Source organism: Dioscorea cayenensis, chromosome 4 (genome assembly GCF_009730915.1).
Source record: "Dioscorea cayenensis subsp. rotundata cultivar TDr96_F1 chromosome 4, TDr96_F1_v2_PseudoChromosome.rev07_lg8_w22 25.fasta, whole genome shotgun sequence".
In the NCBI taxonomy this organism is placed as follows: domain Eukaryota; kingdom Viridiplantae; phylum Streptophyta; class Magnoliopsida; order Dioscoreales; family Dioscoreaceae; genus Dioscorea; species Dioscorea cayenensis.
Window position 1 is genome coordinate 5,941,869 of NC_052474.1, and position 13,396 is coordinate 5,955,264.

General features: G+C 38.5%; 1 protein-coding gene and 1 pseudogene across 1 annotated transcript; one reads left to right on the forward strand and one right to left on the reverse strand.

The window, feature by feature from the left end:
• Positions 1-6,548: 6,548 nt before the first annotated feature.
• LOC120258231 lies at positions 6,549-9,624 on the forward strand (annotated as a pseudogene).
• A 250-nt stretch (positions 9,625-9,874) lies between these two features.
• LOC120258601 (serine/threonine protein phosphatase 2A 55 kDa regulatory subunit B beta isoform-like) lies at positions 9,875-11,220 on the reverse strand. Its single transcript, XM_039266060.1, has 4 exons — positions 11,084-11,220; positions 10,901-10,978; positions 10,633-10,700; positions 9,875-10,552 (listed from the first exon to the last, which is right to left on the reverse strand). The coding sequence occupies exons 1-4, from the start codon at positions 11,218-11,220 to the stop codon at positions 10,416-10,418; spliced, it is 420 nt and encodes a 139-aa protein (XP_039121994.1). The 3' UTR covers positions 9,875-10,415.
• Between the last annotated feature and the right edge of the window lie 2,176 nt (positions 11,221-13,396).

The following is a 13,396-nucleotide window of genomic DNA, read 5'->3' on the forward strand; positions in this document are numbered from 1 at the left end:
ACCGCTTGCAACTAAAGCATTTTTATTAAACTCACTCAAATTGAAATATATTTAGAGTTTTATAAATAAACCATTTACGATTGAAAAAAAAATGTATAATCAATAGTATCATTTTAGTACGTTGGGTAAGTGCTAAATATTTTTTTATTTTTTTAACTACACTTAAATAAAATGAAAAGGGTTGGGGTGTAAATAAACAGAGTAATGGAGGGGGAATATATAATTTTACAGAAAAAAAGCAAAGGAGTGAAAAGTAACTTTAATGTGTGTCCGGGGTTTTGAAGGGAAATCCCTTTGATGATGTCCTTTTTAGGTCCCACTGTAATAACACGTTTTCAATGATCATAATTAGTCTTCAGAGTTCACTCATGTTTTCTAATTTTTTATTTTATTTTATTTTTTTTGGCCTGAATTTCGATTATAAAAGATTTATATGTAATTACAAATTTTTCAAGTGTTTAAATAGGAAAAAAAAAAGTATTTGCAATATATCATAATGCTTTTTGTCAAATTCTGTTTGGCATGCCAAAACTATTCTGTGGTTAACAGCATATTAAAAATAAATATTTTGTGTGATGTGTATAGTAATCGAGTGATGTAATAGCTCATACTCACACATCTTATAAAAACAAATATTTGTTATTTTTTAAATATATATATATATATATATATATATATATATATATATATATATTCGACATTAAGCTTGTGAAAACACATTTTAAATCTTAATTTTTTTTATCTAAAAGTTTGTTACATTCATATTTTACTTTTAATATATATATATATTATGTATTAAGGAATAAATTCATCATTATATCAATTAATCAATTAGTTGTAATTAATTGTAATTATGTTATCATTTGTATCATATTATTAAAGATAGAAATAGTGCTTTCCTTGTATTGTTTTTGATATTGCTTGATTCTCAAGTAACTTCCATCTTGTAAGCCACGCTGTGGGTTGTTCCCGGCATTATTTAACACGTAACCTCGGTCTCTACGGAGGTGTGAAGTTTCCACCAATCTCTGAATTTCATATGGTACCAGAGCTTTGTTTGAACCACGAAACCCTAGCCAACCCTAACTGTCATCAAACACAAACCATGGCCGCCGAGCAAAACATCAAGATTCCGGCTCTTTCCTCACCTTTTTACGTCCACCCGTTTGATCATACAAGAATGATACTGACCACACAACTGCTCACGGGAGACAATTATGCGGGATAGTACGGACAATCCGGCGTGCTTTGGTGGTGGAAAAACAAGCTTGGGTTCGTGGACGGCTCGATCCAGACACCGGGAATTGATGACCCGAACCGCCATTGGTGGATTATCTGCAATAACATGGTAGCGGCATGGATCTGCAATTCACTAGACAAGCGGTTGCAAAATAGCATCACGTCGAGTGACGCTAAGGCCATTTGGGAGGAGCTGAAGTAGCGCTATTCCCAAGGCAATGCACCACGAGTGCATCAGATCAAGAACGAGCTGAGTCTTCTACAACAAGAGGGAAAGTCCGTGACCGAATATTTCACGGCCCTCAAGTGTTTGTGGGATGAACTCGACGACTACTCTGAACCACTTTCCTGTACGTGTGAAGCTGCCCAACGGTATGTGAAGGAGAAAGAAGTCGAGAAGATCCATTAGTTTTTAATGGATCTTAATGTGGAGACCTTCGGTGCCATTCGATCCCAGATCCTCAACATGGATCCGCTCCCTGTAATAAACCGAGTATATGCTTTGATAGTGCAGAAGGGCTGGTCGAGATGGAAAGCCAAGGTGTGATCATTGTGGCAAGGTAGGGCATACAAAGACCCGTTGTTATGATCTCATTGGCTATCCCGATCATTGGGAGCCACGCCGTGATGGCTCGGGCAAGAAAAGTGCCAATGTTGGCAGCAGTGGATGTGGCAAGCAATAACTAAAAGGCAGCTCCAATAGAGGAGTGGTGGCTCATGCAGCGCAAGGCGGTGTTACTGATGCGGCTCAGATCAACGGTGCCTCACGTCAACTAACCGAGACAGAAATTCAGCAACTCCTTGGACTTCTCGGCTCGTTCAAGCCAAATCAAGCAGCTGAACCGCTACAAGGTACTATCAGTGGTAATTATGGTACGTGGATTCTTGATTCAGGCGCCTCTGAGCATATGACAGGGCAACTTGCATTTTTAACCAACTGAACACGAATCCACGGACCTTGTCCTATTACTACAACAGATGGCAGCATCTCACAATCTACGATATGTGGGAATGTACAAATTGGGACAAATCTAATTTTACGTGACGTGTTATACATTCCTAATTTCTCATGCAACCTAATTTCGATTGGCAAGCTTACGGCCGATTTAAATTGTTATGTGATATATTTCTCTTCTCGATGTTTTTTACATGACCTAACCTCGAGGAGGTTGATTGGAGTGGGTGAGTTACAACGGGGAGTCTATTGCATTGAGTCGGCGGAGATTTGCGAGGGTGCTTCGACCGAGACCGTGACAATCGCCGATACATGGTACCGAAGACTAGGTCATCCGTCTTTTCAAGTAATGAGTATGATTCCAAGTATTTCCTTTAATAAGAAACATGAACATATTTGTGATGCATGTCACCGTGCAAAACAAGCACGCTCATCTTTTCCATTAAGCAATAAACGAGCTCAATCTATTTTTGAATTATTACATTTTGATATTTGGGGTCCTTATCATACTAAGTCTCATTCTAGGGAGCATTATTCCCTAACCATTCGAGATGATTTTAGTCGGGCCACATGGATATATTTGATGAAAGAAAAATCTGAGGTCTTCCGTTTCTTAACTTCTTTTTTCATAATGGTTCGAACTCACTTTGGGAATGTTATTAAATTTATTCGTACTGATAATGGCAAAGAATTTTTATTGGGCCAAATTCAAAAAAAATTTCATGATCATGGCATTATTCATCAAACAACATGTGTTTATAGTCCTGAACAAAATGGACGTGTTGAGCGAAAGCATCGTCATATTCTTAATATAGCTCGGGCTCTTCGCTTCCAAGCACACCTCCCTGTTAAGTTTTGGGGTGAATGTATTTTAACAGCTGCTCATTTGATTAATCATACCCCCACCCCCATTGTTATCTGGTAAATCCCTTCTTGAACTTCTTTACAACGCATCCATCTCCTATGATCATCTTAGAGTTTTTGATTGTTTGTGTTATGCCAAGGTTCTTCCATGTAATAACGATAAATTTGCACCTCGTGCTCGTCGATGCATTTTCTTGGGTTATCCTCCTGCTACCAAAGGGTGGAAGGTTTATGATTTAGAATCAAAAGAAATTTTTGTCTCTCGGGATGTGACTTTTCATGAACACATTTTTCCATTCGAAAACTCAACTACTTCTCCAGCTCATTTCCCACCTCCTTCAAGCTCCTCAGATCTTACTTCCACAAACTTAGATTTTCCACACAATTTGAGCCTTATTCCGACTTAGGCCCAGCCCATCACCTCTCCACTTGCCCCATCACCTTTGAGCTCAACACCAAATTCACAAATCATCCCACCTCATTGCTCGTCTGATCAATCTTCCCTACTGAAACCACCTACCACCAACCCATCTTTGGCTCAATCTATTCCCAGTCCTGTCATTGATTCGTCTCAACTACCTACACCACACAATGACCCACCTACTCTTGTTCATCCGGCCCAGCCTTCGAGTGTCATTATCATTGACTTGGTTTCTGATGTTACTTCAAACCGATCTAGTCGCCCTCGTCAACCCCCCACTTATTTCAACGACTATATCTACTACACAGCTGCAACGCCTTCCTTTTGTCACGCACCAACTTCATCTCACTCCTTAGGTATGGTCTATCCGATGCAGAAATTTATCACATACCATAATTTTTCTCAGTCTCACCTAGCCTATCTAGCTGCTCTTGACTCTGAAGTTGAGCCCATATCAGATAAGGATGCTGTTCAGGATGCACGTTGGCGGGATGCCATGGCCGCTGAGATACGAGCACTAGAGGACAATAGGACATGGACAATTGAATCACTACCACTGGGCAAGCGGCCCATCGGCTGCAAATGGGTGTATAAGATCAAGAGCCGGGCTGATGGCAGTATTGAGCGATTTAAGGCCCGCCTTGTGGCGAAGGGCTTCACTCAAGTTGAAGGGCTCGATTTTCATTAAACATTTTCCCCGGTTGCAAAGATGACCACAGTACGTTGCCTTCTCACAGTCGCCCTCGCCAATAATTGGGAATTGCATCAAATGGGCGTGAATAACGCATTCCTTCATGGTGACTTGGACGAGGAAGTTTATATGCATTTGCCTCCGGGGTATTCAGTGCAAACTGCTGGGATAGTTTGTCGGTTACGTAAGTCTCTATATGGTTTACGGCAAGGCTCTCGTAATTGGTTTGCTAAATTTACTACTGCTTTACGAGTTTATGGTTTTCGTCAATCTCAGGCAGATTATTCTTTATTCACATTTTATTCGGGTACTGATTTTTTGGCGGTCCTTGTTTACGTTAATGATCTCATTATTGATGGGAATAATACCAGTCGATGCACTTCCTTCAAGTCCTATCTTAACAGTTGCTTCAAGATCAAGGATTTGGGTCCCTTAAAGTTTTTCTTGGGCATTGAGATCACATGCACTCACACTGGTCTTTTTCTTTCACAAAGGAAGTATACTCTTGAGATATTAGAAGACTGCGGTTTATCCGCTGCTAAACCTGCCGCTTTCCCTATTTAACAACGTCATCGACTCGCGTCCTCGACTGCTCCAGTTTTGTCCGATCCTGCTCATTACTGCCGCCTTATAGGTCGTCTTCTCTATCTCACCATCACTCATCCCGAGCTGTGTTACTCAGTTCATTTACTGGCTCAATTCATGCACGAGCCTCGTGAGAGTCATTGGGACGCTGCTATTCGTGTTCTTCGTTACCTCAAGCATAGTCCAGGACAAGGCATCTTCCTCAGTCGCCCAACCTCTCTTCAGTTGATCAGTTACTGTGATTCTGATTGGGCTAGCTGTCCAACTACTCGCAATCTATTACCGGCTATTTCATCACTCTCGGAGGATGTCCAATATCCTGGCGCACAAAGAAGCAAGTCACTGTTTCTCGCTCTTCTGTAGAAGCCGAGTACCGTTCCATGGCCGTCACCACTAGCGAACTCGTTTGGCTCCGCAGGTTACTTTCATCTCTCGGCGTGCGCAACTCAGGCCCTATTCACTTATATTGTGACAATCAATCTGTTTTACACATTTCTGCTAATCCGGTCTTCCATGAACGGACTAAACACATCAAGATTGACTGTCATTTTGTTCGAGAACGTATTCAGTCTGGTGAGCTTATTGCTTCCTATGTGCCTACCAAGTTCTAGTTCGTTGATATCTTCACGAAGGCATTGGGTCATGATCGTTTCCACTTTCTTCTCCGCAAGTTGGGCATTCGGAATCTTCATGCTCCAACTTGAGGGGAAGTATTAAGGAATGAATTCATCATTATATCAATTAATCAATTAGTTGTAATTAATTGTAATTATGTTATCATTTGTACCATATTAGGAGATAGCATGATCCTATAGATATTCCTTGATTCTCAAGGAATATAACAGTTAAAGATAGAAATAGTGATTTCTCTGTATTGTTTTTTATATTGCTTGATTCTCAAGTAACTTCCATTTTGTAAGCTATACCGTGGGCTGTTCCCGGCATTATTTAACACGTAACCTCATTCTCTACGGAGGTGTGAAGTTTCCACCAATCTCTGAATTTCATATTATGCGATCAAAATTTTTTTGAGAGCTCTCAGAAATTTTAGTTTGTTTTATTTTTTTTAAAAAATCCCCTAAGTTTCATTTATTTTGAAAATACGCAATTAGTTAAGAGAATTTATAAATTTTTTGTGGTAAAATTTGAAAATTGATGAAATTACCCCTTTTTTAACCAAATTTATTTAAAAATGCACATATTATTTTACATTATTTGAAAATTTTGAATTATGATTTTTTAGAAATTTGATAAATAAAGTTTTTAAAAGTTTTTCTCCAACAAATAAATAAATAGCGAGTGGGTTTTTAAATAATAAAGAATCCAAAAAATAGTTATCAACTATCACATGTGTGCACACGCACAAAAGAACTCCCATGAGGAAAGTTGGTTTTTCTACGAGTGAAAGCAGATGCAAGGCCCCTGCTAAATTACTGGGGGATGTGTACAAGCCTCGGTAGAGCAAGTGAGGGGAGGGCCCTCGCACACATAGGCATTGAGACCACCCGCACACAACCACTGTTCACATCTCTCAGAAATATACCCTCAGCAGAGAATCGAGCTCTCGCTACTTGGTAGGCACTCACTCCCCTCACTCTTCTCAAGAAATGAGAGTGAAAGGGACCGATGTACTACTATTATGAAAGCCTTTATTGGATATATACAAATATGATTTTTATGGCGTGAATTTTGAAATACCAAATTTTATAGGGTTACTTATGCAAAAAAAATTTATATCCATGGCTCTTCGTTTTCACTTTTTTGTTTTTTTTATTACTCGAAGCATTATATCGAACACCTCTGGAGCTGAAGAAGCTCCATGGAGTTCTCTTCACCAATGGACATGAGAAGCGTGGCGTCTTCTTTGCAGACCCCTCCGCCTTCTGGCCATATGCTCCTCATCAACCACCCAAATTCGGTTCACTACACTCCTCGGAATCGCCAACCTGCTGCTTTCGATTATGGAGGTATTCTCAGAAGTTATTCGATCATGCTTCAATGCTGTACCTCAAAAAGATCGGCTCTTGAAGGTAAATCAATTCATGCTCGCTTGCTAAGGAGTAATGTTCAGCCTGATGTTCATCTCTGGGATTGTTTGGTGAATTTCTATTCAAAATGTAGTCTTGTGGATTATGCTCGCAATTTGCTTGATGAAATGCCTCATAGAGATGTTGTTGCTTGGACGTCGCTCATTTCAGGGTACGTTTTAGAGAATAAGGGAAGAGAGGGCGTCAGAATGGTCTGTGAGATGCAAAATGAGGAAATTCAGCCGAATGGGTTTACACTTACTGTGGGACTCAAGGCTTGTGCTATTTGTTTGGATTTGAGTATTGGGCGCCAATTGCATGGACAAGTGATAAAGTTTAATTTTTTATCAGATTTGTTTGTTGGGTCTTCCTTGGTTGATCTTTATGTGAAGTGTGGTGAAGTGGGGCTTGCCGAGAAATTGTTCTTCGGTTTGCCTCAGCACAATGCTATTTCTTGGAATGCGTTGCTCAATGGATATGCTCGTATGGGTGATGAAAAGAAGGTCCTAAGTCTTTACTCGCAGATAATGGAGTTTGAGACAAGGCTCAACAAACACACACTGTCCATTGTTCTAAAGTGTTGTGCATGTTCTTGTGATGTGAGACTAGGTCGTGTAGTGCATTGTTTGGTTGTCAAGACCGGGCTGGATATTGATGAATATTTGGGTTGCGCTCTTGTTGATATGTACTCGAAGAGTGGATTGGTTGATGATTCATGTAAGATATTTGTGAGGATGGAAGAACGTGATGTTGCTGTTTGGAGTGCAATGATATCATGTTTTGATCAGCAAGGTTTTGATGTTGAAGCTGTTGAGCTTTTCAGGAAAATGAACCATGCGGGAGTGAAGCCGAATCAGTTTACAATGGCAAGCATTGCCAGTGTTGCTTGTCAAATGACAAGTGAAAAGTTTAGTGCTAGTGTTCATGCTTTTATCTTAAAAAGTGGATTTGCAATGGAAAATGCACTTGGAAATGCTGTAATGAATATGTACATGAAGAATGGAGCTATCCAAGATGGTTGTATGGTGTTCAATGAGTTGATGGATAAGGATACCATTTCTTGGAATACTTTGTTATCTGGATTTCATAGTGGACCAAATTGTGAGGAAGGTTTGAGGATTTTCAGACAGATGTTGATTGAAAATTTGACACCCAACAAGTACACATTTATCAGCATTTTAAGGTCTTGCACTAGCTTAATGACAGGCATCTATAGGACTCAAATTCATGCTCACATTTTAAATAATGGCCTTGATAAGGATTCATTTGTTGGGACATCTCTTGTAGATATGTATACTAGTTGTAGTCTTATTGAAAATACGCTCCTGGTTTTTGATAGGATGAAAGAGAGAGATGTATTTTCCTAGACTGTGATTATCACAGCATATGCAAAGGCTGATCAGGGTGAGGAAGCTATTAAGACATACAAGCAAATGCATCGAGAAAGTGTATTACCCAATGAGTTTACTCTTGCTAGTTGTTTGAGAGTTTGCTCCAACTTGGCAGCTTTAGATATTGGTCGTCAGTTGCATTCTTGGACCATAAGTCCGGACACTCTGATGTCTATGTTTCTACTGCTCTTACTGACATGTATGTAAAATGCGGGTGTATTAGACATGCAAAGGATGTTTTTGAAGGCTCTACTTCACGAGACATTGTCTACTGGAGCACAATGATTTGTGGGTTTTCTCAACATGGTTATTGATAGAAGGCACTCAATTTATTTCAATATATGATGGATGAAGGCATAAAGCCTGATAACGTTACCTTCATCGGTGTTCTCTCAGCTTGTGGCCATGCCGGATTACTTGATGCAGGGAAGAAATACTTTGACTCCTTGGAGTGTGTTTATGGAATTACTCCAACAATTGAGCATTATGCTTGCATGGTTGGCATTCTTTGCAGAGCAGGGAGGCTTGACGAGGTCGAAAGCTTTATTAATGAAATGTCACTAGTCCCAGATATTTCGATTTGGCAAACAGTTCTAGCAACCTGCCGAATGCTTGGAAACATTGATGTTGCTGAAAGAGTATCAGAGAAGCTGTTTAAGATGGAGCCGTTGATGGACTCTTCTTATGTATTATTAGCCAATGCATACGCCTCTTCGAAAAGATGGAATGATGTTGCTAGGATTAGAAGAATGATGTCTAATCATAGAGTAAAAAAAGAGCCTGGATGCAGTTGGATTGAGATCAGTGGTCAAGTTCATGTTTTTCTGTCTCAAGATAGTTCTCATCCATGTTCAAAAGAAATATATTTGAAGCTGAGAGAATTGAACCAAGAAATGGTTTTATCAGGATATGTTCCAGAGACGGAATTCCTTCATATTGAGTAAACCTGGAAGCCCAATTCATATTTTTAAGAACCTCCCAATACTACAAAGACGATTTCTAACATCACAGATAAAGAGTTATCATCATTCTTGATGGATCTTGTTCCTGTCAGGGTTACCGGTGATTTGTCACTGTTTAAGGTAGGTGAATACTGTGAAAGGATGTGGAATTCAATGACACTGAGATCAATCCCAGCAATGTCTTGCTGTGTTAGTCATGCATATTTACGGCAAAAGACAGAATCTCTTGTGACGGAATCAAAGAAAACAAACAAAATTCAAGGCTTCTGACCCGATTAATGAATCAAATTTGTAGCCAAAATGCGGATTTTGACACAATTCCTAGTCATCTAGTGTTACATTGAATTTCTGTATTTTGTTCTGTATACCTCTGCAAAAATAGCTGAATTGTATGCATTTCAGTTGAAACTTTGTAATTTATCTGCACATATTCGTTGGGTTCGTTGTAAATTTCTAGCCATTAGAGAAGCAACAGAAATGTATGAAATAGATGGAACATTATTTTGTATCTATAATGTATATAACATCTTTTTGAATGACCATGCGCACCTTTTGAATAATAATTCCATGATTAATGATTATTGAAAAAAAAAAAATCAGTGAAAACATTAGGGTTTTTACTAAGATTTCAGTAGAAATATCAGTCCTTTCTATTTCTTCGGAAAAATCCAAGAAATGGCTCAAGTTCTAGATCCAAAATATTCAATACAAGAAGATAAAATCAAACTGGAAACAGGAATTCTGATATTAAATATCCTGGCTGAAACTTTTATTTATCAGAAATTCACAGTAGTTAACATCAGCAGAACAACAGAGAGCTCAAGACTTTTGAACAATGTTGAGGTGAAATAAAAAAGGGCGCAGAGAAAGAGAAACAATAATAATGATAGCATTCACAAGCCTCAAAAATCAGGTTCAGCAGTACAAGCCATTGATTCCCTTTCTCCTAGAGTTGCAAGACTTAGACATAGATCTATTCAAAATCCTTCATTTGCGCTCTTGAAGCCGAACAATTGATCACAATATAACCGAAATACAAACATCTTCGTCTTTCTCCAAAAAGAATCAGAAGCAAGCTGTTGGCAAGGAAGTGGGAAGTTAAGGTGATAAATGTAATCATGGAATGCAGCCTGCCTCATCTTGCTCTGTTATAGAATGTGTGAGCATCTATTGACACCCATGATGATTTCTGGTTTGTTGTCTGAAAAGCATGAGAGCTTTCTCGAGGAACAACCTCCAAAAAAGAATCGGGATGAGTGATGACTATTTCTGCAACAATTTCAGGCATAATACATGTACAGGCTGTTAGCCGCAGCACAGGCGAGAGAATTTTCAGTTGGATGCCATGCCAAATGAAGTAATTTTGTCGTGAAATCATATCCGTTCCCGTTTCCATCAATTCCTTGATTTTCAGGTCCTGAAACAAACATATAATCTACTTGTCATTAAATAGCCATGAAAACAATCATGATGAATTGAGGGTCTTGGAAGACCAACCTCGCCTGACTGCTCGAGTTAAACTGCCAAGAGTTCTTGCAGGTCTCACTGGATTTTGGACATGTCTCCTACATATGATTAGGGAACATTAAGCAAATAAGGAAAAACAGTTACTGCATTAATCATAAACCTTGGTTGCAAAATAAATAAATAAATGATTCACGAGAAAGAAATGGATTAAACATGTATGTTTTCAGAACCAAAAGAAAAGAAAACAAGAATTTAATTTAAGTTTTGCTTTCAAGCAATCATCAAATACTGCCCTCACCTCATGGGATTTTTACTGGCTTCCAAAGTTGTGGCTTCATTACTCCCAGAAGCACAACCAAAAACACGGAAAAGATTGCTGTAGTCATGAACGAGAACATAGCATCAACATAAAACTGCGGACTTGGAATCAAAGTAACACAGTTACATAGTGGACATGTCAGCTTATTAAGCAGAAGTATACCTGTATGAACCTGTTGCTACCCGAAGTCCATCCCCACTCAGGCAACATTCGAATTTGTCAAAGATTGAGTCATTTTCATATAAATCACATAACTGCACAGAATCAGAATTATCATGACAAGCCTTTGTGCCAGTCATGTATACCACAATCGAGCATGAGCAGGAAGTGAACCAGTTTGTCGTAGGAAGACAACTCCCCTTAAGGCCCCAAGTGCTCATGGACCGAAAAGTCGTCACAAGGGCTCTGCATCCATGTTTATGTCCACAGCTGAGATACAAAAAGAGTGTGGCAGAGTCAGAAGTGGAAATTATATTGAGTATAAAATCATTGATTATATTTTCCAGAATGAAGAGCTCCCTAAGAAAATGCATTCTTGGGAGGAGGGGTACTAAATGGAGATACAAAGAGACAGATAGCAAATAACCATAAACATATCAGATTCGAACTCCATCAAGATGGGAGACATTCACATAAATAACTTACATGGTCACACTACCATATTTGTCTCACAAATATTGATTATTTGGTGATGACAGTTATTAAAATGACTTTCTCCTCATGCCATATCTTATGATGTTCTTTCATAAGACACTTTTCTGAGTCAACAAGACCAATTTGCCTAAGCACGATGCATAAATCCACCAAATTTCTATAGGCCAAGTTAAATGGAAGAAAATATTAGGTTGGAATGTTATACTGCCAGACACTCAATGTGAATGTATAAGGTTCAAATAACCATTCAAGAACTGAATAAGGGCCCCTTATGCTCTGGATGATGCATGCTGAACTATGTCCATAGCACCATTATGCTTTCATCAAATGTGTTGATTACTTATAACTCAACACACCAAAGTTACCAATAGAATTTGAGATTGATCCTCTGCACAATGATCTTATAATGGGCACATATGTCTAGCTGCTCTTAACTAGTTAACCAAACACCACCATTTATCATGAGACCTGATGTCCCTTCTCAAAACAAACACAGTATTTCAGCAAATATGCTATCACTATGCAAACTTCTTCCGTGGAACGTCCCATATCTTTCTCATAGTCTTGATGAGAATTTTTTTAAAGAAATATTAAAGAGAATATATACTTTAAAACTAGTTAAGATAAATCCAATCTGCAAAGGTAAAGCTCAAATCAAGAGAATACACAAGAATAACATCAAATCAGAAAGTTACTATCACAAGTTATCATTTTGGTCCCTGAAGGATGACGCACTTCTCCATCTTATGTGTAAATTTTCCATCGCAATCCAGAGGTCCTTTGCATGTATGATTAGTTAATCAAGATGGTATTCAACTAATATTTCTCCCATCACCAGAAAATTATAGTATTTTTTATCAAATGTACTTTAGCTTTTGCTTTGCGGTTATACCAGACAAGCTTGCATGCTTGCTAGAAAAGGGTAACAAGTTGATGAAGAGTGAAAGACAAGTATCATGACCTTAAGAGTCATATAATCGCAGCTCAGAATGTGCCTTCATCCCCCAAACTTAATATCTGATATTGAGCAATAATCTCTGTGAAAGATCTCCCGAACCAGGTGCTTCATACGCCAAATCTGTAGCTGGAAATATATCATTTTCAAACAGGAATACAGAATTATATTGAAGAATTTTTTTTATGGAGACTAAATCTAAAACATTGCCCTCAGCATTTAATACTACAAATGCCAATCAAAATGCAGCACAAACACAAAATTGCTAAAAGAAGCCACTTACAGCATAGAATAGTTATCCTGGTTGAACTGCGCAAATCAATGAGCGGATGGTTCCTTTGAACTACTATATGCTAATGTATTGCAATGGTTGGATGAAACTCCATGAAGTTATACTCTGCAAATTGAGAAAACTTATTTACTTGGTAGCCCACTTCTCATGGTTTAGAACCACAAGAGGCGATTAATAGAAGGAAGAAAAGCTCATGATAGCACTTCGGCACAGAGTGGTGCAAGAAACAAAAAGGAGCAGCTTGAACATTCGAAATTAACAGCCAACTAATTTTGGTATGCAACATACAAATCACATCACTAACAGCTGATGCTATCATGTTCTAACTGTCTTGTAAAAGGCCTCTTTAGTATTACAAAACTTAGAAAGCCATGTTACATGCATTAGAATTTCAAGCTTTGTATAATAGAATGAATAAAATGATCATGAACATCCTTTGTTAAAATAAATTTAATTTCGGAGAAAGCATTATGACACTTGCTTTTAGTGACAAAATTTCAATTTGAGAAGAACAGGACTGACCGTGGGATGTGTATTTGAGCTTGGAACAAGTACTCCCTGAATATAGGATGGT

Bases quoted from the DNA above. Each gene is read 5' to 3' on its own strand.
- LOC120258601 (XM_039266060.1), bottom strand. From the start codon at position 11,220: ATGACTGGCACAAAGGCTTGTCATGATAATTCTGATTCTGTGCAGTTA. The intron at 10,979-11,083 runs GTATACTTCTGC...TCATGACTACAG, and splicing joins GTAGCAACAGGTTCATACAG to CAATCTTTTCCGTGTTTTTG. The intron at 10,701-10,900 runs GTGAGGGCAGTA...AATCATATGTAG, and splicing joins GCCAGTAAAAATCCCATGAG to GAGACATGTCCAAAATCCAG.